General features: G+C 46.1%; 2 protein-coding genes and 1 pseudogene across 6 annotated transcripts in view; 2 read left to right on the top strand and 1 right to left on the bottom strand.

Annotated features, from left to right (window-relative positions):
- Positions 1-1,932: 1,932 nt before the first annotated feature.
- On the top strand, positions 1,933-13,274 carry M6PR (mannose-6-phosphate receptor, cation dependent). 3 transcript variants are annotated; one of them, XM_059935279.1, is made up of 9 exons: positions 1,933-2,757; positions 7,392-7,537; positions 7,818-7,997; positions 8,749-8,915; positions 9,953-10,062; positions 10,341-10,471; positions 11,029-11,155; positions 11,627-11,745; positions 12,749-13,274. In XM_059935279.1, exons 2-9 carry the CDS (start codon positions 7,437-7,439, stop codon positions 12,906-12,908), a joined length of 1,095 nt encoding a protein of 364 aa, XP_059791262.1. In that variant the 5' UTR covers positions 1,933-2,757; positions 7,392-7,436; the 3' UTR covers positions 12,909-13,274. The 3 variants fall into 3 exon arrangements, with proteins under 3 accessions (XP_059791262.1, XP_059791263.1, XP_059791265.1); XM_059935280.1 differs by lacking the exon at positions 7,392-7,537 and having other exon boundaries at positions 1,939-2,757; positions 12,749-13,272; XM_059935282.1 differs by having other exon boundaries at positions 1,947-2,757; positions 11,627-12,838.
- Positions 2,782-7,359, top strand: LOC132372983 (small ribosomal subunit protein eS6-like; annotated as a pseudogene).
- PHC1 (polyhomeotic homolog 1) overlaps positions 12,715-22,690 on the bottom strand; it is a 22,056-nt gene continuing 12,080 nt past the window's right edge. For all 3 annotated transcript variants that reach the window (XM_059935276.1, XM_059935277.1, XM_059935278.1), the window contains 9 exons: positions 21,598-22,087; positions 19,431-20,206; positions 18,771-18,918; positions 18,320-18,531; positions 17,604-17,718; positions 16,351-16,459; positions 15,993-16,143; positions 15,292-15,523; positions 12,715-14,341 (listed from right to left, as the gene is read on the bottom strand). In XM_059935276.1, coding sequence (XP_059791259.1) covers positions 14,187-14,341; positions 15,292-15,523; positions 15,993-16,143; positions 16,351-16,459; positions 17,604-17,718; positions 18,320-18,531; positions 18,771-18,918; positions 19,431-20,206; positions 21,598-22,087 — 2,388 coding nt within the window. In that variant the 3' untranslated portion in view covers positions 12,715-14,186. The remainder of the gene's footprint in view (positions 14,342-15,291; positions 15,524-15,992; positions 16,144-16,350; positions 16,460-17,603; positions 17,719-18,319; positions 18,532-18,770; positions 18,919-19,430; positions 20,207-21,597; positions 22,088-22,690) is intronic.

Here is a 22,690-nt window from a genome sequence, read left to right as displayed (position 1 = left end):
CTAAATCAGGAGGCAACATCAGACCAAACCAAAATGAGAGACATTCTACAAAATAAGTGACCTGTACTTTTCCAAATTTCAAGGTCAAGTAAGATAAAGAAAAATGACAACTAATCGCAGTGTGTGACTCTGGCTTTGCTTCTGTGGTTGGGAAAGGGTAAAAAAGTGCTATAGTTCCTAATTTTGATAATTATACTGTGGTAATGTAAGAATGCCTTTATTCTTAGGAAATACACATAATGTACTTAGTGGTAATGGGGAACTTACCCTCAAATTGTTCAAAATAAAAGTGTGTGTGTGTGTGTGTGTGTGTGTGTGTGTGTGTGTGTGTATGTGTAGGGAGGATGGGGGGGGGGGAGAGAGAGAGACCAGTAAAACAAATGGGGCAACATGTAAATACTTGGCAAATCTAGGTAGAGTGTATACAAGAGTTCTTTGTACTCTTCTTGCATCTTTTCTAAAATTTTTAATTTATTGATATATTAAAATTGAAAATTACCAAAACCAAAAATATATTTAGTCCTGGAAATATGTTAAATATGATCATTTTTTAAAGGAGGGCATCAATAAAAGTTCAAAATTGAAATCTAGTTCAAGATGGCAAATTGAATACATGCATAATGGGACTGAGAAACTACCAAACAAATATCAAAAGATTGCTAAGCAGATCAGAAAACGTGAGCAGGTAGAGTGTATTCGACAGTGAAACCACAGCAAAACCTGTAACAAAAAACTCACCCAGGACAAAGCTCTTGAGAGGTTAAAAAAGGCATTCCCAACAGAGCTCCCACCTCAGAGTCGACAAAAGAGCAGGTCTGGGACAATTTTCACAAAAAGCCATGAATTGAAGCAAGCATTCAAAGCACCCTTTCTTTCAAGCACCCTTCCCTTTTCTGCATATACTAAAGAGGAGGCAGCCTCAACATTTGATTTTAGGAACCTCCTACAACCGCTTACTTAATATTTTTATTGGAGTACAGTTGATTTACATTGTGTTAGTTTCTGCTGTACAGCAAAGTGAGTCAGTTATAGACACACGTATATCCGCTCTTTTTTTAGATTCTTTTCCCATATAGGTCATTACAGAGTATTGAATAGAGTTCTCTGTGCCGTTCAGTAGATTCTTATTAGTTATCTAATCTATATATAGTAGTGTGTATGTGTCCGTAGACAAGTTACTTTTATTATTAGAAAGCAACTCATCTTTCAATTTTCGTATTTTTTACTTGAAGACACATCCAAACCCAACCCAAATATACCACCTAGCCTGAATTGAACGTACCAGTTAATAAACAAATGCAGGATCCTAGAGTCAGTATAACGCAGTGTCGAGAGCATGAACTCTGGACTGTATACACACCCTATATAACTAACTTATCCCTAAATGATGGAGCCGGAATACTGACTCCATAACTTAGTAGCTGTGGGGCCCGGGGTAAGTCCCTTAGCCCCTGTCGCCTTTAATTTATTCATCTGTAAAATGGGGATAAGATACCTCCTCAGTAAGCTGGTCGTGAAGGTGAAGTGAGTTGATACTCGTTTAAAGCACGTACAACAGGGCGGGCTTCTCACAGCGTCAGCTTCTATTATTATTCGATTCAAAACGCTGTTCTAACTCTGGTGAGCACAAGGAGGAAGCAAAATCCAGTCCCCATCCGAGGAGACGGTGGGAGGCACACGCAAATGCAACGGAGGAATCAAAGCAGAAAGAAACCAGACTAAAGCCAGGTGCGAGCAGCCAGCGGGCACTGGGAGGACGAAACGGTTCCAGCTGAAGAGGGTGAGTCCAGGAGTCACAGGCGCCTCTGAACCGAGTTCTATGAACGGGTAGGACTTCCACACGCGGCTAAGACGCCACATGTGAGAGACACCGCAAAGGATCTTAGCAAAGGCGCAAAGACCAAAAATTGACTTGTCTCGGTCAGCAGAAGTGGTTGCATAGTGTTTATCAAACAAAATGCCGGAGGGATGATAAGGCTAACTGGAATAGTAACCCCTGCCGCACCTCAAGGTGCTAAACCGGAGACAGGACGTAAAGAACAAAAGTGACGGTAAGAAAGCCAGGAGGACCACGACCCAGTCGCTCTCCACTATCCTCTAGGGACAACGCGACTCGGGGCCAGCACACAGCGAACCAGCGTCCCCCTCAGGCGGCAGACGTCCTGAGGCAGCAACCAGCTCGAGAACTACAGCTCCCGCTGCGGCCTGCGGATCGGGCCCCGCCCCGCATTTCCACTTCCGCCGCCCTCCGGTCCAACCTACCAGGGAGCGAGCCTGGCGCCTGACCGCGCGTGACCCCCGCGTGACCCCGCGTGACAGGGGCCCGAGCCGAGAGGCCAAGAGGTGGGAGTCTGGCACCCCAGTCAGTAGAAAGGCGACCCCCAAAGGTGGAACTAAACTTGCAAATCTCGATAGGGATTGGAGTTGATGCCGCGAGGGCGGAGCCTAACGCCCACGGTCCTGGCCAATCAGCGTCCGGGATGATCTGAGAGGCCGGGAAGGGGAAAGGGGCGAAAGGGTTCTACGGTGACATGCCGCGGGGTCTAGTGGGAGGAGCAGTTGCCCAGCGGCCGCCCGGCACTTCCTGTTTCCGGTTCCCGGAGTGGAGCGTAGCGAGGCGCTCGTGGGGTCGCTGGCTCTGCCGCGAGCTCTGGAACCGGGGTCTGCGGCCGACCCCTCTCTGGTCCTGTCTCCCAGCCGCGAGCAGGTACTCGGCCGGGGATTCTGAGCTGTGGCTGCTCCCTTTGCCCGTGACACGTGAGTATGAGGGGCGTGGAGGAGGAGTGGGCTGGAGAGCGCTCACGCCTCGTGGCTGTGACGGGGGCCGGGATCGCTAAGTCTCCCTTGGCCCGGGTTCTAGCCCAAAAATCCAGCTAAGGAGCCTGAGGGTAGAAAGGCGGAGGCGTAAGGTTGGGGAGTTACAGAGTCGCCAAGGGAGAAAGGATCTCCAAGACCAGAGTTTGGAAGGCAGGGAAAGGAAGGTCGCTAAGTCTGGAGTCCGTTCGAGGTGTTACTGGATACCCGTAGACGGGATTTTGGCCCGCATCGTAGAGGGAGGTCAGGTGGCATCATTTGTAGAGGGTATGGCCCTAAGCATTTGGAAAGTCGGGAAACTAGACGGGACGCAAATGTCTGGAAGCTTGGAAGAAGTTTGAGGGAGATGAGTGTATGGTACGAAGAGTCGCCAATAGAGGGATTTGCGTTCCTCTTTGGAGGGAGCTTCCGCCCTTGGGCCATAGAGCTGCTTCCTTAAGGCTTTTCAACCTTGGGTGGTTCAGCTAGTTAGGGCTGCTCTTCTGAAAGTGTGGGCTGCTGGAGACAGGAGATAAGGGCCGTCGCATCAGAAATGAGCCAGAGAGAAGAAAGTAGAAATTCCACCGAAAAACAGAAAATGGTCATGGCTAGTCTTAAGGAGCGGGGGAAGTGCGTGGTACAGAGGCCCAGTGATGTAAAGTGCTTCCCAATTCCTGGCTTAGTCATTGGTCATCCCATTGGAGGAGAATTTTTTAGCCTTAACCGTATGGATCTATCGTTGTAGAACAAGAAAATTGAAAGGGATTCTTCAAAATCTTTAAGTCCTGCCGCTTGTTTCCAAAGTATCTCGGACAAAGTCTTGCACCTTGAGAATCTAATTGTAGCACAATTAGATGTAAAAAGGAACTACCCAGCCCTTGGATTTCATACTCTTACCAATACATTTTTGCACTCCTTTATTTATCAGAAAATAGCTTTATACCATGACTCATTCAAGTTGCCTTACTAATAACTTCATACATGTTTAATACTTGGATAACCTAAGGCAAGTAACTTAAGCTCTGTAGGAATCAGTTTCCTCATCTGTAAAATGGGAGAAATTATACCTACTTTTCTGGGTTGTGAAGATTGACGAACATAATCTAGATAAAGCACTTAGAGCATATGCCACTGAATCAAAGAGAAGCAGCTCAAATGTAGCCAAACCTTAAGCAGGAAAGAGAAGAATATATCTCTTTTTATCTCCTATCTTTTTGAACGAATAATTAAAGGAAAGCTAGTTCAACTCAACTAATGCTGACTGCAGGGTGTTCAGCCCTTCATCCTTTCCCAGTTTTGTGAGAGTCTTTGTTCTAATTTGGGAAAAGAAATCATCAACTGTTAACAGATAAGGAACTAACTTTGAAGCCAAAGAACACAGCCTTCTGTGTGAGCATCCCTCCAGAAAATGGTCCTGGATAAAAGAATATTGAAAGCACAGAAAGTTGAAATTTCAAATTGGGTCCTGAGAGAATATAAAGAAAATGTCATGCTTAATCAATCTAATAAAAGGAGCCTCTTATTTCATTTTAGTCAGCTGGTCAAGTTGTGTGGAGCAGTGAGTTAATTTAGAGAAGGTAGGAGTTTGAGGTCTGAGTTCTTTATTCCGCCTCCTGTTTAGTGAACTGTGTGAGGGGTCACTTCCCCTTCTTGCTTTGTCAAAATGAAAGCAAGACTTTGGCTGCCTACTCTGATCCCCCAAAAACTTAGTGTGAAAGGAATGGTTAAGTGTAGACCATGAGCTCAGAGCTGCACTGTCTGTGTCACTCCACTAGCTGTGTCTAGTTTTCTCCTCTGTAAAATAAGGACAGTCATTGTATTTACTGCATAGGGTTTTTATAAGGCTTAATTCGTTAATGTATGTTAAATGCCTAGCAAAAGGCAAGCACTCTATTAAGTGTTTCCTATTGATGCTTTGTATGTGTTTATGGGGGCCTCAGACTTTGTGGCTGGCTATACTTATTCTATGGAAACACCTTATTAACATTACTACAATGAATTCATGTTTGGAGTACACCAAGTCGGGGAGATGACTTCCCAAGTATTGGTTGCCCTAGTGGAATGTGGGAAACGGAATGTCAAATGTGGGACTTCCCTGGTGGCGCAGTGGTTAAGAATCCGCCTGCCAATGCAGGGGACATGTGTTCGATCCCTGGTCCGGGAAGATCCCACATGGCCACGGAGCAACTAAGCCGGTGCGCCACAACTACTGAAGCCCACGCACCTAGAGCCCATGCTCTGCAACGAGAGAAGCCACCGCAATGAGAAGCCCGCGCACCGCGACAAAGAGTAGCCCCCGCTCACTGCAACTAGAGAAAGCCCACGCGCAGTAATGAAGACCCAACACAGCCAAAAATAAATAAATAAAATAAACTTTAAAAAAAGAATGTCAAATGTAAGTTCGTTTAGCTCTGTATCATGGTGCCTCAGAGGCGGTTGGCCACTTCAGGATGAAGTTGAACATCTCTTTCCCAGCCAATGGCTGCCAGAGACTCACTGAAGTGGATGATGAACAAAAACTTCATACCTTTTGTGAGAAGCATATGGCCACAGAAGTTGCCGCTGATGCTCTGGGTGAAGAATGGAAGGGTTATGTGTTCTGAATCGGTGGGAACAACAAACAAGGTTTTCCCCATGAAGCAGGTGTCTGGACCCATGGTAGAGTCTACCCGCTACTGGGTAAGGGGCATTCCTGTTACAGACTAAGGAGGACTGGAGAAAGAAAGCACAAATCTGTACGGGGTTGCACTGTGGATGCCAATCTGAGTGTTCTCAATTTGGTCATAGTGGAAAAAGGGGAGAAGCATATTCCTGGACTCACAGATACAACTTCGCCTCGTCAGCTGGGGCCCAAAAGAGCTAGCAGAATCCACAAACTTTTCAGTCTCTCTCTATGTCCGCCAGTATATTGTGAGAGGACCCCTAAACAAAGAAGGTAAGAAACCTAGGACCAAAGCACACAAGACTCAGCGTCTTGTTACTCCACGTGTTCTGCAGCACAAATGTCAGCATATTGCTCTGAAGAAACAGCATACCAAGAAAATAAGGAAGAGGCTGCAGAATATGCTAAACTCTTGGCCAAGAGAATGAAGGAGGCCAAAGAAGAACACCAGGAACAGATTGCCAAGAGACGGAGGCTGTCCTCTGAGAGCTTCTACCTCTAAGTCTGAGTCCAGTCAAAAACGAGATGTTCTAAGAGTAACAAATAAATGAGATCAGACATACAAAAAAAGAACCGTAAGTTTGTTTAGGAGAGTGGAGAAAATTTATTCAGGTACCTATTAGTACCCATTAAGTTCTGCCTGTTTTAAGTTTTATATGCTAAAAATGCAGTGGAGTCAGTAGCCCAGCATGACAAAGAATTAGAGGACTTTAAAAGAGTATTCAAACCGAAGTCCAGACTTGTAGTATGGAAGCATTTTATCATAAGTGAGAAAAGTTTGGAAGAATTGAATCTTTGTATCAGAAAAATTGGTGATACTGTTATAAAATTAACAAGTAGCGATGGCCTAAGGGATCATTAATGGATACCAAAGTGAATTCTTTTGAAAGGGTAAGTCAGTGTATCCCGGGTGTAAAGATGGAATTAGAGAAAAGAAAATGAGTTTGGGAAACAGAGCCGCATGTTTCCATTCCTAAAGCAGTACAAGCATCAGATGAATTGGATTTGCTAAATTGTAAAGTGACGTGATGATTCCCAAGAGTCATCAGCAATTGGAAGCTAGAAACTCTTGAGGTTCATGACTTGTAGAGCCTGAGGTGGGTTTTGGAATACTTATTCAAACCACTCATTTGGACCTAGTGAATTTTGTTCTTCCTGTCATTTAAATGATTGAATGATTTTTCAGAGGTGAGACATCAGAACAGGTAGATGTCGAGTTTTAGGTGCTGTGGCTGTGTTTATCTCTGTTCATCATTCTTATGGTGAATATGAACAAAGACTGTTAGATGCTCCTGAATATTAAAATGAGGACTTAGGTCCCAAAGTATTCAAGTCTCTTTCTCTATTTTACATCTTTCTTAATAACTTCCAACTAGCCCTTATCAAGTGTCAATTGTAATTCGAGTATTATCTTATGGAGGGCCACTGGTTTAAGCAGTATTTATGAACTAGTATTGAACTCTAAATAATGAGACATCTCAATCTAATTTCTCACCAAATGGTAAAGAGGCAAGGATGTCTCCACCAGGCTGTCATAATTTAATTCTTTTTGTTCTTTCCTTTCCCTCTTCTCAGCCCCATAGTTTGTTCTGAAGAACTTACCTATGAATTAGACTGAAAGTGATTGATATATAGTTTCCCGACACAGGTGATAGATATATATGTGCATGTGTGTATATACGTACATATATGTATATCTATATATGGGTTTCCTAACACAGGTGCTCTTGGCACAGGGATATTAAAAGGTAATATTGGTTGCATACGCCAAAGAATCTTATAGTTTCTGCATAATCAAAATACTGTTCATTGGTCACACTTAAGTATTCTCTAGGCCATAGATTGGTTCTTCTGACAGTTTCTAGGACCAAAAATGTGTTTTTCTCCCAATACAGCTTAGAAGTCTAGATATTCTTTTTTTGTGCGCACCTTGCAGAAATCTCAACAACAATCTGTAGACACTAACTCTTCACCAAGGCCAATGCCGTCCTCTTTGTTGAATGCACATGAAAGGAGCACGAGAAGGACAGGAGGTGACCAGTGGTGTCAGGCAAGGGAGTCAGCTAGGAAGAAGCTTTTGAAGTAAGTTTTAAAAAGAAAAAGAGAAACCTGGAGACTTAAGATTCCAATTCTGAATATTAAATAATGGGGAAAACAGAACTTGAAATGGAGACAAGAAAATAAAGCCCAGCATCATAATAATGAAGAAAACTGGCTAGTGTAAAATAATAGGTGGTGGGTGGAAGATTAAAAGGTTAAAAAAATACCATTCATTTATGACACATTCATATGCTTTCTTTCTTTCCCTTCTCTCCCGATCCTCTGCCTCTTTCCCTAACACACACACTCCCTCTCCCAAAAGGATGTTCCCCCATTACAGCTCCTGGAGAACTGGCCTGCTCCTGCTGCTGCTGCTGGCTGTGGCAGTAAGAGAATCCTGGCAGACCGAAGAAAAAACATGCGACCTGGTAGGAGAAAAGGATAAAGAGTCAGAGAAAGAGTTGGCTCTACTGAAGAGGCTGACGCCGCTGTTTAACAAAAGGTAAATGAGAAGAATCTTAATGGGCCTAAGGAGGTAACTTTATTAAAGAATCTCTTCCTCCTCTTACTGATTTTATTTTAGTATTACTACCAAACATAGGGGGGATACATGTATCATAACCTCCTCTGAGAGACGGTTCTAATCTGAACTTTAGCAGTATTAGTCTTATTTGGCCGTGCTGTCTTGCTTTCCTTCATGATATAGAGCACGTGCTCAGCCCACGGTTCAGCAGCCGTGTGCAGGTACCTTATGCAGAAGAGTAGCGGTTTCCAAGACTGGATCCAAGAAACCAGCTCATAGGAACTAAAAAGCATTATTTGATGCCTCGATATTTAGAAGTATCAGATGAACATATTTAGGCCTACTGCGTCATCATAAGTGTCGGGAATCTTCTGGTATATAAATCTGAAGATAATCTTTAAGGAAGGAGGGTGTATCTCATGAACGTAGACCTTACTCAGGGGGATGTAGTAGCTAATGTTTTAGCATAGTCTAGAGCAATTATTCTAGAAATATCTAGAATACTAGCTGTCTTGGATGCTGTATTTTAATCAGTCATCATCAACAGTTAGGGTGTTCTGCCTGGGTCATGGATATCTCATGATACAACAGATATTATTCACTAGGACGTTTAGCCATGACGTCAGATAAATAAGTTGAGTGCGCCATTGTTGTTGTTGTTAAAAAGGAAACTGCTCTTCCTAAGGCTGACAGCTGTAACTGTCTTCTTCCTTCTCACTTCTCCTCACAGCTTTGAGAGCACCGTGGGCCAGGGCACAGACGTGTATATCTACATGTTCCGGGTGTGCCGAGAAGCTGGCAACCACACCTCTGGGGCAGGCCTGGTGCAGATCAACAAAAGTAATGGGAAGGAGACAGTAGTAGGGAGACTCAACAAGACTCAGATCTTCAATGGAAGTAAGATTCTCCCTGTTGATCCCTCTGATAATCCTGTATGTCTCAGCCCTTCCCAGTCTCTTCAGTGTATACCATACGGTATGTGTGGTTCAGTTCACCTGAGACACCTGCAAACCACAGGATACCTAGTTCCACAGCTCCTCCACAGCCAAGGCTCAGGACGTTTATGTGTTTGTTTTAAAGTGAGATCAAGCTTTTTTGCAAACCAGTCAGTCTACAAAAATTTCCCCACCATGTTGAGTTATGTTGATAATATTTCTCAGAAGTCATAAAATCATATTGCTGGAAAGGACTATGTGAGCAACTATGGTCTGTTTTCCTCCCTTAAGCAGATAAGTAAATTATTCATTGCACATTGTTGCTCCTGTAAATAACATAATAAAAAACAACGTCAAGAGTTTGGGGCTAGGGGTCAGAAGACTGGATTTTTGATCCAGCTCATATTTATTTGTCCTGTGACTTTGAAAAATCATTTCACCTTTTTGATTTTGTTTTCTCATATGCAAAATTGGAAGCACAGTCCTTACCTGATTCACCTCACGTGATTATCGATCAAATGATACTTTGCAAAAGAAATTTGAACACAGTAAATACTAAAGAAGGAAAAATGCCCCCCAGTCTTCAAAATCATCCACTTTGAATTTATCTGTGGCGACTTTATGATCTTAGGCTTTCCCTTGCCACCCAGTAATTGTATGGAACCTCTTCTTTTGATGTTAGCAGGTATTTGGAAAATGTGAGTCATGATTAAGGTATGGATCATAATTGTATTTGCACTATCAATTGCCTTAATTTTTGTGGAAAATTAAGGTTATTCTTGTATGACTGTCTGATTCTTAGTCGTCTTAATAAGGGAACACACAGCTGTTATAAAGGAGCAAGGTTTAGCTGCTGTTTCTGATATACAGAGCTCATCCTGAAAGGGTTATTTTAATTACAGCCAATTTCATTGAACTCACTTCCACTCTACCACAGTGCCCAGGTCTGCCTCTGCTTTTCCCGCACCCCGAAGCTCCATTTTCCTTGTCCCTCCTCAGGTAATTGGATCATGCTGATCTATAAAGGGGGTGATGAATATGACAGTCACTGTGGCAAGGAGCAGCGTCGGGCAGTGGTGATGATCTCCTGCAATCGACACACCCTAGCGGTGAGGCACCCTGGGGCCTAGGAGCCTAGAGAGGAGATGAAAGGACTGGCCTGAGGTGGGAGAGACTGTCCAGAGGGAACAAAATAATTGGGACGGAGGAGATAAAACGAGAAGTTCAGCTTTTCCCTGAGTCATAGGCACCCGTGTTCCATCATACATGGAAGAGAAGGTTTTGAACCAGGAGAAGGCAAATGTTTTGGGGGTTTTGTGGGTTTGTGCTTTTTTCAGACAGGTGTCAGACACAACATAAATGTTGTGTTCTGTCCTCTTGTCATCAGGACAACTTTAACCCTGTGTTTGAGGAGCGAGGCAAAGTCCAAGATTGTTTCTACCTCTTTGAGATAGACAGCAGCCTGGCCTGTTCCCCAGAGATCTCCCACCTCAGCGTGGGTTCTATCTTACTTGTCACGTGAGTACTTTTTCCTTTATCAGTCCAAACCTTTTTTTTTTTTAAACTCCACAATTACTTGGAGGTCTATAGGTACAAATAGTGTACATGTATATGTTATACTATAATTTGTAAAAAATCCTCTTTAAACTCTGTGCAAGTTTAAAAAAATGACTTAATGTTTTGTCCCCAATAAATATTTGCATTTGGAGGTAGGGTTTTTTCCCTGCTGGAGGGCTGGACAGTTTTTAATACGCTGCCATTAGATTATTAGAACTTTGAAAGAAATGGAGTTGTATATCTAATGGTGACTGTTCTCAGCCCTAAGTCAGAGTCACAAACTCTGTCTTATTTTATTCTGATCATTTTGGTTTTCTCAGACTGACACTCTTAATTGGTTTTCTAAGGACCTACCAGCCCCCTTGTTCATTCAACTGACCACCCCCTTTTTCTTTTCCCTTTCGTTTTTATGGAACACAGCTTAGGAAACAGGTAACAATGAATACAGAGGTTATCTTTAGTATCTGAGTCTTACTATTTCTTGGTTTTTGAGTATAGATGTCTTTCTCCCTCAACAGGTTTGCATCGCTGATCGCTGTCTATATCATCGGGGGGTTCCTGTACCAGCGACTGGTGGTGGGAGCCAAAGGAATGGAGCAGTTTCCCCACTTGGCCTTCTGGCAGGATCTTGGCAACCTGGTAGCAGTAAGTAACAGGGCAGCTGGCTGAGTCCGTGGCCTACAGACAAGGTTGAATGACCAGCCATCCTGGTTTGCCCAGACTGAGGGGTTTCCTGAGACACAGGACATTGGGTGCTAAAACCGCAAAAGTCCCAGCAAACCAAGACAGTTGGTTGCCCTAGTACAGATAAGCAACATAGCATCTTAGTGTCTGGCCTTGCTAAGGCTTGGCTGGAAGAGCAGTCCTTTTGCTGAGATTTGGGATCCTGATACAGCTCTTAAGGGGCCTAGGTGAGGAAAGGGTGAGGCCAAGTTAGAACCTGTCTGCTCTTCCCCACATTCGATTCAGGCTGATCCTTGGAGCTTTGGGGTTTTCTCTTCATTATCCCTGGAGAAAACCAGTTCCTGCCACATTCTTGGACCATAAACATACTCTGCCCACCTGAAAGCTGCTGATTTCAAATGATCGTTTCCTTCCTTTCCTTTCCCCCTGCAGGATGGTTGTGACTTTGTGTGCCGATCTAAACCCCGAAACGTGCCTGCTGCATATCGTGGTGTGGGGGATGACCAGCTGGGGGAGGAGTCAGAAGAAAGGGATGATCATTTATTACCGATGTGATTGCACTTTAAATGTCCAGCTTCTTCAGCCCCCAAACCAAAGCATCCTCAGCCAGGTTTCTTAAGCAGCCTCCGCTCCAGTCTCTCATCTCCCCCTTAATATTGCTCTCGCTTTCCGGTTTGCTTTTCGTTTGCGTCCACTTGTCAGTAGTAGAAATGCCTTCCCTTTGTTCCCTATTATTTGTTTTCCCTCCTGAGAGGTACAGTTAGTTGTAGGACAGAGATAATATAATAGGGCCAATGACAGCAGAGGCTGTTGCATGGTCTCTTGGTATCAGAAAGTACAAGTAGGGGAGTTATCATGAGCAAAAGGGTGTAGCAGGCTCCCTGACCCTTCCTTTTTTAAACACATTTTCACAAGTTTTTGAGACACTGGATTTCTTTAATTTAAAAAAAACAAAAGCAACGAAACATTATTTATACAAGGTTTGATATTGCTTTCATGCTGTTGCTCTGTACCCTACAGTAGTCTCCATGAGAACCTGGATGTCATTTCTTGCTGCTTGGAACTATTCTGCACTGACCACTTGGCTGTAGTCCAAGTACTGCCATTTGCTTTGAGCCTGGTGATGTCGTAGACTTAATTCTCCCACCTCTGGGATTAGGATGGGAAAATTTGAAATTTCCCAATTAGAGGATGACGAGGTACCAAACCTCATTTGCTGGCATTGGAGTGACTTTATAGCTGGAGCTAGGACCTGGATTGTAGTCTTAGGTTATTGGTCCATCTGCAGCCAAAATGCCTAATCCAGAAATCCAGTCCATTGGAAAGGGATGTTGAAATTGACCTCCTATGCTGCCGGGGTTCCAGAAAAGGGAAGTCTGTTTACCTTGTAGTGGGATCTCCTTGATGGCTTTCTTCTCCCACTTGCAGTCAAAGCTGGCAAAGCTTTTCTTATTCCTGAAACGTTCCCTCTATCAATCAGTATGTCTAAACATGTTGCACTTTCCTTCATAGGCATGTCATTTTGACTTTTTTTTTTTTTTTTTTTGCCCCCAGTCTTCTGGAAAGGGAATGGAAGCAGAAGTGGGACATCCAGGGCTCTGCCATCTTCCGCCCTGGCTGTGGCGGCTGCGGCACGTGTCCCTTTTTCTGGCTCAGGGACGTGTCTTCTTGCCCACGACCTTATTTCTGTGGGGAGACGGTCTTAATCTTCTGATGCTTCCACCTTTCTGTTCAGGCCATGTGCCCAGAAACCTGGCCTGATCTTTGTGTGATAGTGAGCCTGGGCCACTGAAGAGTAACATGGCTCCACTGGACACAGGAGGATGGAATCAACAGGCAGGGGCCTTTTTTAGCCTTTAGAGAAGGAAATGAAATGATTTCATCTTTGGACTTTTAAATACTATTGGAATGATTTTTTTTCTTCTTTCTAAACAGGGAAAATAATGTCATAAAAGCATCTTTTTTGTTATTTGTTTGCATCCCTCCCCCACACTCTGGTGTTTTAAAAATGCAAAAAATATATACATTTTTTGGTACAAAAACAGTTAAAAGATTAAAAAAAAAAAAACCACATTGGCCTAGTCATTTGTGTGAAAGAAGAGGGTAGATACACTGGAATGATGGAGTAAGAGACAACTGAGACCAATTTTCATCCTTTTACTGAGGAGGAAAAAAAATATTTAATATTTTTGTTGTATAAGGTATAGCGCCTAAGGCAGGTACTTCTATTCCTGACCTCAGTCCCACGCGCTCCTGCTTTATAAAGCTATAGGACAGAGCAGAGTTGGAATGGAAAAGAAAGGTGGGGTAGGAGACAACAGATAAACTGGAAAGGAGCAGGGGGATGCGGAAAGAAAGACAACAGCCACATGTGTGCCCAAAACTTTTAGTCCCTGCAGCAAATCAGAATGATGCCAACCCAGTCTCTACCCTGGCTGGTGACCCTGCCGCGGATGCAGGAGAAAATATCCAGTACTAAGGGAGTGACAACAAAACTCTGGGCCACAGCTACAGTCAGACGATCCAGAGGGAAGAGGGAGTGCCAGATTTTGCTGCTTGTGTCACACAAGCTAGAAAACCCTAGCTCCCCCACTGCGGAGGCACACCTACATTCCACCCATTTCCTCGCCTCACCATACTGTACATTGCTCCTCTAGGAGAATTCTGACCCTGGCTAGACACTCCGCTCCGGGATAAGGCCGAGCAGTCCTAGTTCTCCAGACTGCCTCTGTTATAAAGATTGGATTAGGGTAGGTGAGAATCGTAAAGATTTAAAAAGTAAAGTAGAACCCAGAGAAATGTCAAAGCCGCCACCATGTAGCACCAGCGACCAATTCTTGCACTTGTCTTCCCTGTCTCAGTAATCCCCTCTACAGAAGACATACATAATTGGAACAGCTCTGTCTTCCCTGTGAAGTCTCTGCTGGCACCAGGTTATAACCTGGACAGTGGGGAGTGTCTGCCTTAGGCTGGTTCGTGCAAGAGGGCCACCTTAGGTCTCCTTGAGGACGTTTATCTTGGCGCAGATCTTGAGGGCAGGGCCCAGCTTGATGTTCATGGCACTCATAAGATGTTCCTCTTTAAGTAATAAAAGGGCCTGTCCATCAATCTCCTGGGAACGAAACTCCTCTGCAATCTCTTGGCAGCCTAGAAGGAAATGGTGGGAATATGTATGAGAAACTACACGGTAGCACCAAAGTACTTGTCCTAAATTCAGTAATACAGTGGCCTGAGATGGCAAGCTTTGGAAGCAAAATGAAATCAGAGCAACTGGCTGTTTATAAAAACAAAAAGAGCCAAGACAGGGAGGGACTTCCCTGGCGGCGCAGTGGTTAAGAATCCGCCTGCCAATGCAGGGGACGTGGGTTCGATCCCTGGTCCGGGAAGATCCCACATGCCGCAAAGCAACTAAGCCCGTGCGCCACAACTACTGAGCCTGCAAGCCACAACCGCTGAGCCCACACGCTGCAACTGCTGAGGCCCACGCACCTAGAGCCCACGCGCCCAGAGCCCGTGCTCCACAACGAGAAGCCACCACAATGAGAAGCCCGTGCACCGCAGCGAGGAGCAGCCCCCGCTCACCGCAACTAGAGAAAGCCCGTGAGCAGCAACGAAGACCCAACGCAGCCAAAAATTAATTAATTAAATAAATAAATAAATTTATTAAAAAAAAAAAAAAAGAATCGCTTATAAACAATCCTGCCTTGAAGAGAGCAGGGCAACAATGGCCCATTATTTCCTAATCCCCTTCTCCACTGAGAAAAGTCTTTTATCCATGGTGGGTATCACAATTAATCACACATAAAAAAACACTTTATCTAAAAATTATTATTAAGAATCATAGATGAAAATCAACTGTTGCAAAATTACTGACATAGCAGAGGACAGTCAACCCAGGAAAACTGGGAAACCAGGCTGTGGACAAGTAACCGGAATAAATACCAAGAGTAGAGCCTTCGTCATACCATACTTAAGCCTCTCCTGCTTAAGTCCGTTAACATTTCCAGTTACAAAAGCCCCTGTGGGATGACCTAAAGAAAACTAGGAAAATGAAGCAATATAGGTGACCTGGGTTCTGGTGGACAGGCCCGCGATACCTTGTAGAGAAGCAATAAACTCATACACCTCCTCTACGCTCCAACGGCTAGGATTACTGGACAGGAACACAGGGTTGATGCCATGTAATTCTGGTGTAGGCGGAGCTGTATTGGGGTTCCCCAGGTCACGTTCTCCATGCCCCGCTCGCACGGATAAAGGCCCAGGAGATGTTGGAGAGAGTGCTTCATCATAACTGGAATTATCTGAACCCCGGCTAGAGTCCTCTTGACCCTACAGAAAAAACCGCAAAACAGTGAGGTCACGAGTAACAGTGTCATGAGGTTTCCCTCTCCTCTCCCCAGCCACCCTGGGTTTGGATTACTATTGGGCACAGAGGAAAAACTAATCTTAGCACAAGTGAAATAATCTGTACTTCACGTGCAAATGCCCGAAGTCACCAGTCCGCTCTCGAGTGCCTTTCGAGTGTGAACTGTATCCCTCTCTCGGTTCTCCCCTTCTGCCAAGGACTGCCCTAGATTTTCCCTCCTCAAACACGGCATAAGGATTAACGGACAGGCAACCAGTAAGGTGAGAAGAGACAAAGAGGTCAGGATCTCTTGGAATCTGGAGTAAGGCAATCAACGCAAAACCGGAGTTCTGGTCTCATACTCTTTTTAGCTGGGCAAAGGAACTGCCCTGTGGGGAAGAGGGAGGAAAAAGGCCCATTTCTGAGGTAGTGCGCCCCGCACCGGCAGCTCACCCGGTGACGCTTGCCCTGGATCTTGGCACGGGCGATGTCGGAGGAGCTGCGGCGGGGTCCGCGCCGGCGAACGCGGGCATAGTTGGCTTCTTGAAACTCTTTCATCTTTTTCCTCTTCAGCCGGAATTGGTGGCTACAGCTCACATTATACCTATGGGTCAGGGCACGTACAGGAGGTCATGAGTGCTGCCAGAGAAGACCGCCTTGCTCCCCTGCACTAAATGTGAATTGGCATTTTAAGGGCCGATTTGGGGAAGGGAATGAAAGCAAAGGAGACGTTAACTACGAGCCTTGAGCAGATCCTAGGGAAGGGGTGTAAGGTTAGATGGAGGTGGGTGAGGCGCGGTGCCTACAGTACCTCTTCGCGCAAGTCATGGAGCAGAATCTCTTGGAGCCGCGAAACTGCTCTGCAGGGGCGTACTTCCCACAGTACTCGCACTTCAGGAGGTTCGCCTTCTTATCTAGCTCTGAAAACAAGGCAGCGCCGGAGGGCTGCATTGGTTTCTGCTGCCACTCAGGCCCCCATCAGGCCCAGCGCTGGACTCTAATTACTCTCAGGGTTCCCCCCAAAGACCTACTCAACCTAATTGAGAATCCCTAAGACAGAGTTCAAGATCCAAAACCGTAAAGAACTGTCCCTCGAGAACATCACAGTCTTCCTAACCTTAAGCCAGACGATTTCCACTTTAAATGACTAATTTTATCCTGACTCATAATCTCAGATTTCAGACAAGACTGCATTTCTGAACAGGAGAGAGGAAAAGATTACTAATGCCTGGAAAGACATAAGACCTCTCTCCCACAGAAGTTTCCCAAAGCAGGGGGGGAAGTGTGAACAGGACTCCTTAACATGTATTACAGAATCTAGAATAAGGAGAACTGGAAATTAAGATATAGCCTTTTTTTTTTTGGCCGCACCCTGCGACATGTAGGATCTTAGTTCCCCGACCAGGGATCAAACCCGTGCCCCCTGCAGTGGAAGCGTGGAGTCCTAACCACGGAACCGCCAGGGAATTCCCAGAAATAGCCTATTTTAGATCGTCTTTTGAAAAATATATCCTGGGCTTCCCTGGTGGCGCAGTGGTTGAGAGTCTGCCTGCCAATGCAGGGGACACGGGTTCGAGCCCTGGTCTGGGAAGATCCCACATGCCACGGAGCAACTGGGCCCGTGAGCCACAATTACTGAGGCCGCGGGTCTGGAGCCTGTGCTCCGCGACAAGAGAGGCCGTGATAGTGAGAGGCCCGCGCACCGCGATGAAGAGTGACCCCCACTCGCCGCAACTAGAGAAAGCCCTCGCACAGAAACGAAGACCCAACACAGCCAAAAGTAAATAAATAAATTAATTTAAAAAAAAAAAAGAAAAATATATCCTTATAGTAAATAATTCAACAGATTACTCTAGCTTGATAAAATTCCCCTTAATTCTATCCTATGGAACAACTTTTGTGTGAGTCTACGTATTGTGTTATATGATGTGGTTTCTGGTTTCTCAGCGTGGATGGACTTCACGTAATTCCCACTTTAAATAGATAATTCCTATTTTACACTAAGTCCTCAAACACATCTCCATCAGCCTCCTTCCCCAGATGGGTCTCTAAATAAATACTTACCAGTAGATGGGCTGTCCCCACCTAAGGGGCCACCCGACTGATTCTCATTCAGCCCTGTCACGAGGCCAGTCTGCAGTGGCTTCTCAGACTCTTTCAGTAACTGAGAACAACCCACCTGTCCCAGAAAAAGGTTAGTTAAGTTAGCCTAATTCCTTTCTGCTTCCCTATAGCTTTCCCCACCATTTTTCACCACCATGTCTTTGCCCAGATTTCTGAGTTAATGACCAAGTCCGATGCAGAGAGAACCATTTTCAATATAGCAATCAAGAGCCTCTAACTGGCTTTTTTCAGATAAGCCACTGGAGAACAGGTTCCCACCTGGGCTCCCTATTTTGTCCTTTTCCTTCCTAAATTGCAGGGAACATACTAGGAGTCAAGATACTTATGTTCTAAGTCCTGGTTCTGCAACTCATGGTATCCAGAAAAGTCTCTTAACTTCTCTACCACAATTTTCTTCACTACAAAACAACCTAATTTGTCTAACTAAACATGACAGCTTTAGAGGTCACTTTTTTCCTTTTCTTCTCCTCTTCCCAATATTTTCACTTTCTAGTCTACATATTCTTTCTTCTCTTCACTTCCTTCTTTACAACTAACCATACAAACAACAGAATTGAACCATTCGCTAATAATTAAATAGTTCTGAGCCTTTTGATTTCGTGGAGTTTGAAAAGACAACAACCCGACCAAGCCCCACCTTCTGGCCCTGCCCTCACCGGAAAAGGTTCTGCTCCTTCCTGGATAACGAAGCCTTCAATGATGTGGGTGAGAATCTGGGGCTTCACGATGGCCTGTGGGGGCTTGGAGTCACCCATCTGTCTGGACACCATGGCCAGCGTGGGAGGCGGTGCTGACGGGGCAGGAGCCAAGGCTACTACATCACTGCTCGGGGTACTAGCATTCACACTGGTCACTGGTTCAGCTTTGTCTGGAAAATAAACACAAGATTGAGGAACAGATAGGGGATGACCTAGCTGATCCATCTATGAGCCAAGTCAGCCTGATCTTCCACAGTAATACATGTTCCCTTTTGGTCATTCACCCTGGATTCCCTGTGTTTGGATCTACTCCACCAGGCCTACTGAGGCAGAGTGATCTTTCAGCTCACTCAGAACTTTCCTCTAATTTCTGTGTGCTCCAGCAGCACTGCAGAAGTCAGTTACTCACCTCCAAGACCGCCCTTCTCCTCCATGGCCTTCGGGCTCTCTACGACCGGAGACGCCTTCGCAGGAAGCATTGAACTCAACGTGGAGATATCGTCTCTCTCCTCCTCTGACTCAGCCTTGCGTTTTACGGGCAATGTCTGGGGTTTGCCCTATACAGTGAAGAACAGGAAAGAAAAGATTTATGAATGAAGGACAATAAAGAAGCACAATTATTGCCATACTGTCAGAGAAAATTTTCTTAGTTCTAGATTCCCCAATTTGTATACTTCCCACAGTAGAGTAAAATTTCTGGTCATTCCCAAGAAGTGTAACTTTTACATCAAGACAAAAAATACAACATTTTCTCCAGGTCCTCACATAGACCTGGAGACCCTGGGTTCATCAACAGCCCAACCACGAACTACTGTTTTTCTAAAAATCAATTTTGGTGGTTAAGGCTATATCTTGATATAACTTAGTACAGATCCCAAAACACAGAATTTCAGTGGCAAATTTAGGAGTATGAACTTCAGGTATTATCTGCACTAATGTCTCTCTCTTACAAAAGAAGCAGTGATCAATACCAGTATCTTAACCTGCCTAACTCCTTATTCCCCTCCTAAATTAAGCTCAGGTCCTCTCAGGGACGATAGTGCCCTCAAAGCCCTCAGGCGTCACTCACCGGCAGGTGCACAGACTGCATGTAGAAGGCGGCAGGGACCTGGGCCACAACAGGTGAGGAGGCGGTAGCCGCCCCCTTCACCACATGCGCCGTCCCCTGCACAGGAGCCAGGGTCATCCCCGAGGCCAACGCAGGCGGGCCCTCCTGCAGCGCACCAGCGGGCTGGGATGAAGGCGGCGAGGAGGCCAAGTGGGCCTGGCCAGGCTGCACTGTGCCTGGCATCCCCCGGGAAGCAGGCACGGCAGCTGCCAGCTGGGCCAGCCCCAAAGCCTGGGCCTGGGCTGTACCTGGCTGTCGGGTGCCCACGACTTGCACGGGGATGTGGGGCGGAGGTTGCTGGGTGGCTGACATCTTAGCAGCCCCCAGCTGAGGAGGCTTGACAGGGGCCACAGGTGGCTTGGACTGGATGGGGACGGGGGGCTTGGGGGCTGGGTCAGGAGGGAGCGACAAGGGCGAAGACTGCAGCATGGGCTGGACAACCAGAGTCTGGGCTGGCTGCTGGGACTGCGAAGGCGGGGCCTGCTGGGCGGGGGGGCCCTGAGGGGGCGGGGGGGCAGGGAGGGGCGCGGCCTGCTGCTGCTGCTGCTGCTGCTGCTGCTGCTGCTGCTGGGCCAGCTGGAGGTGGGTGGCCGTGTGCAGCAGCTGCGCCTGGCGGTGCGGGAACTGCTGCTGGTGGTGGATGGCGATCTGCTGCTGGATCACCACCTGCTTCTGCTGCAGGTGGATCTGCTGCTGCTGCTGGATCAGGGAGTGGGGCTGGATCTGCGTGTAGGTGGCTGCGGGGACAGCCCGAAGTGACAGAGAGGGAGGGGGGCAGAAAATCAGCGGCAGCACCAGGAATGGGAAGCCAGAGCACCCTTCCGAGGCGGACCCAGACGGTGAATGGAAGGCGAGCCTGGAGGGGCCCGGGCGGCTGCTTGGCTCACACCCTTTGCTCCGAGTCTGCCGTTACCAGCTACCTCCAGCCTTCAAGGTTTCCGCGACAGACCACTCTTGCTCGAGCAGTTAACGGTCCTCGGTAATTTCTTGCATTTATCTAACTTTTATTTTTTTGCTTTACTTAAATCCTGTTACTTTGCACTCAGCAAGGACAACGGCGGGCCCCATCCTCTCCATGATTAGACTCAGCTCCTCAAGCACTGAGGCCATGTTTCATTCATTTTTACATCCCTGGAACCCAGCCCAGGGCCTGACACATGAGAAACACTTAGCGGTCACTGAAAGAATAAACGTCCACAGAGGTAAGGATACCAACATCTTCCCGTGAATGCCTCGGTCTCCAAGATTTATCAGTTTGGGTCACCGCCTATGAGAACAAGTCTTACGAGTCAGCAGCTGCGAGCTCGGGCTTTACCCAGTTTTCTCCACTGTAAACTGGAGTTGGGATCTCCCCACTCCATACTCTACCAGAGTGTCCAGAGGATATATGTGAAATGAAAGCACTTCGGTAACAGAAGTGCTACAGTGTGTAAATACTAGGTATTAAACTGATAATTGACTGTTACATTTTGTGAGTACATTATTCAAATATAGCAACAACTAAAGAACTAGAAACAAGGAAGGCAAAAATAAACATTACCAAGTAAGGTGCACACATCTAACTCTAAACACCGCCTGAGAGCAAGAACTATTTTGGGTTATTATTATTATTTATTCTTTTTTATCCTCATCATTGATACAGACGATCACAAGTTGACTGTATTAAACCATGGCTCTATTTGCTCATCCTAAGTGCTATAAGGCACCTATACAGTCTCTACTCTACACTGGGCCAACTAACCAGCATTAAACGCATCCCTTATGCTAAACTGTAAGCTCCGTGAGCAGGAGTCTGTTTTCCAAAGATGTGTCCCAGCACCTCCTAGAACACAGTAGGCAACTCAAAAGGAACCAAGTGAATGAATGGGTAGGGTGAGTAAACTGAAGAACTCAGGACCTAAGAAAGAGAGGACAAGGCAACTTGTAAACTGACTGCTGCCTGGTGGAAACAGACAAGATCCATCTCTGTTACCTGTCGTCCTGTCTCCCTGGATCAAGGCTGATGTGATTCTCTTTCCTTCCACTAGTCCAGGACCAACACAAGCAGGAAAAAAGGCAAAGATATGTACTCTGACGATTTCAAACAAGTGCCGAGAGAACAATGACGTTATGAGAGGTGACAGCTTACCTGAGCTAATAAGGGTCTGGCTGGGAGCAGGTGTGGCTGTCCGTGTCAGGTTCATGCCCACGCTCTGCTGACCAGTCCCATCTGCTTCTGCCTTCTTGGCCGCTGCACTTTCTGCTTCTGTCTGGCTGCCCTGACTCACAGTCACTGCCTGGGCCGCAGGCAAGGGCTGCACCACTCCTGTGCCCTTCCTGGGACAGCTCCCACCACCACCCATTCCTGAGGAAGGCAACTGACCCAAGCCCCCAGGTGCCTGGCTACCTGGACCCATGGACCCTGGGATGCTATTCCCACTGCCTCCACCAGCTTGACTAAGGTTGAGGGACTGGCCTGAGGCCCCAGAGGAAGCCTGAGCCACAGCGAGGGCCTGGCTAGAGGCCTGGGAGAGGCTGGAGACAGGGGAGGCTCCAGGAGGAATGGCCTTCTGAGCGGAGCCTTGCATTTGGGGTCCTTGGGCTGAGGCCTGTTGGTTCCTGACTGCCAAGTTCTGCACCTGAAAGATAAGAAGTAAAAGACAGACTGAGAAAAGGGGAACAGGGGGCACTCAGGTCAAAGATTTGTGACTGATTCCGAAGCAGTGACGACAGCTACAGATATTCCACAGCCCCCCTCAACTCGTACCCCCTCCTGTACAAATGTACACAGTGAAGACCTTCCCAGGGAGGGACTCAAGTCATATTTGATTTTTCAGTCTCCTTCACTCACTATCAAATCCATCATCTAGTTTGGTTATTTTATTCCTTCAAAATGTCTCCGATTTTCCCTCTCCTCTCCATTCATTCATTCAACATCTACAAAACATCTACTATGCTTCAGGTACCACACTGGATACTGGGAATGCAGAGATGAAAGACACGAGCCCCTGCTTTTAATGAGTACTTTCTACTAAAAAAGACAAGAAAACCAAATTACACTACGCACAGATAGGCACACAGTGCTACACGAGCACAGAGAGGAGATTAACTCAGACTAGGGAGATTAGCGAAGACGGCCTAAAACAGGTGATGTCTGAGCTGAGAACCAACAGGTAATAGTGAAGGCAGGGGTTTGAAGACATAGGTGACAACACTGCAAGACCACTGAGCCAAGAAAGAGC

This window comes from Balaenoptera ricei, chromosome 10 (genome assembly GCF_028023285.1).
Source record: "Balaenoptera ricei isolate mBalRic1 chromosome 10, mBalRic1.hap2, whole genome shotgun sequence".
Taxonomy (NCBI): Eukaryota; Metazoa; Chordata; class Mammalia; order Artiodactyla; family Balaenopteridae; genus Balaenoptera; species Balaenoptera ricei.
The sequence above is the reverse complement of the archived record's forward strand: the minus strand, read 5'-3'. Positions and strand labels throughout refer to the sequence as shown.

What these genes read in the sequence shown, in the direction of transcription:
- M6PR (XM_059935279.1), top strand. Translation starts at nt 7,437, where the DNA reads ATGCCGTCCTCTTTGTTGAATGCACATGAAAGGAGCACGAGAAGGACA. An exon ending in GCAATCGACACACCCTAGCG is followed by an intron (nt 10,063 to 10,340) that starts GTGAGGCACCCT and finishes TCTTGTCATCAG; the next exon opens with GACAACTTTAACCCTGTGTT. An exon ending in GGTTCTATCTTACTTGTCAC is followed by an intron (nt 10,472 to 11,028) that starts GTGAGTACTTTT and finishes CTCCCTCAACAG; the next exon opens with GTTTGCATCGCTGATCGCTG.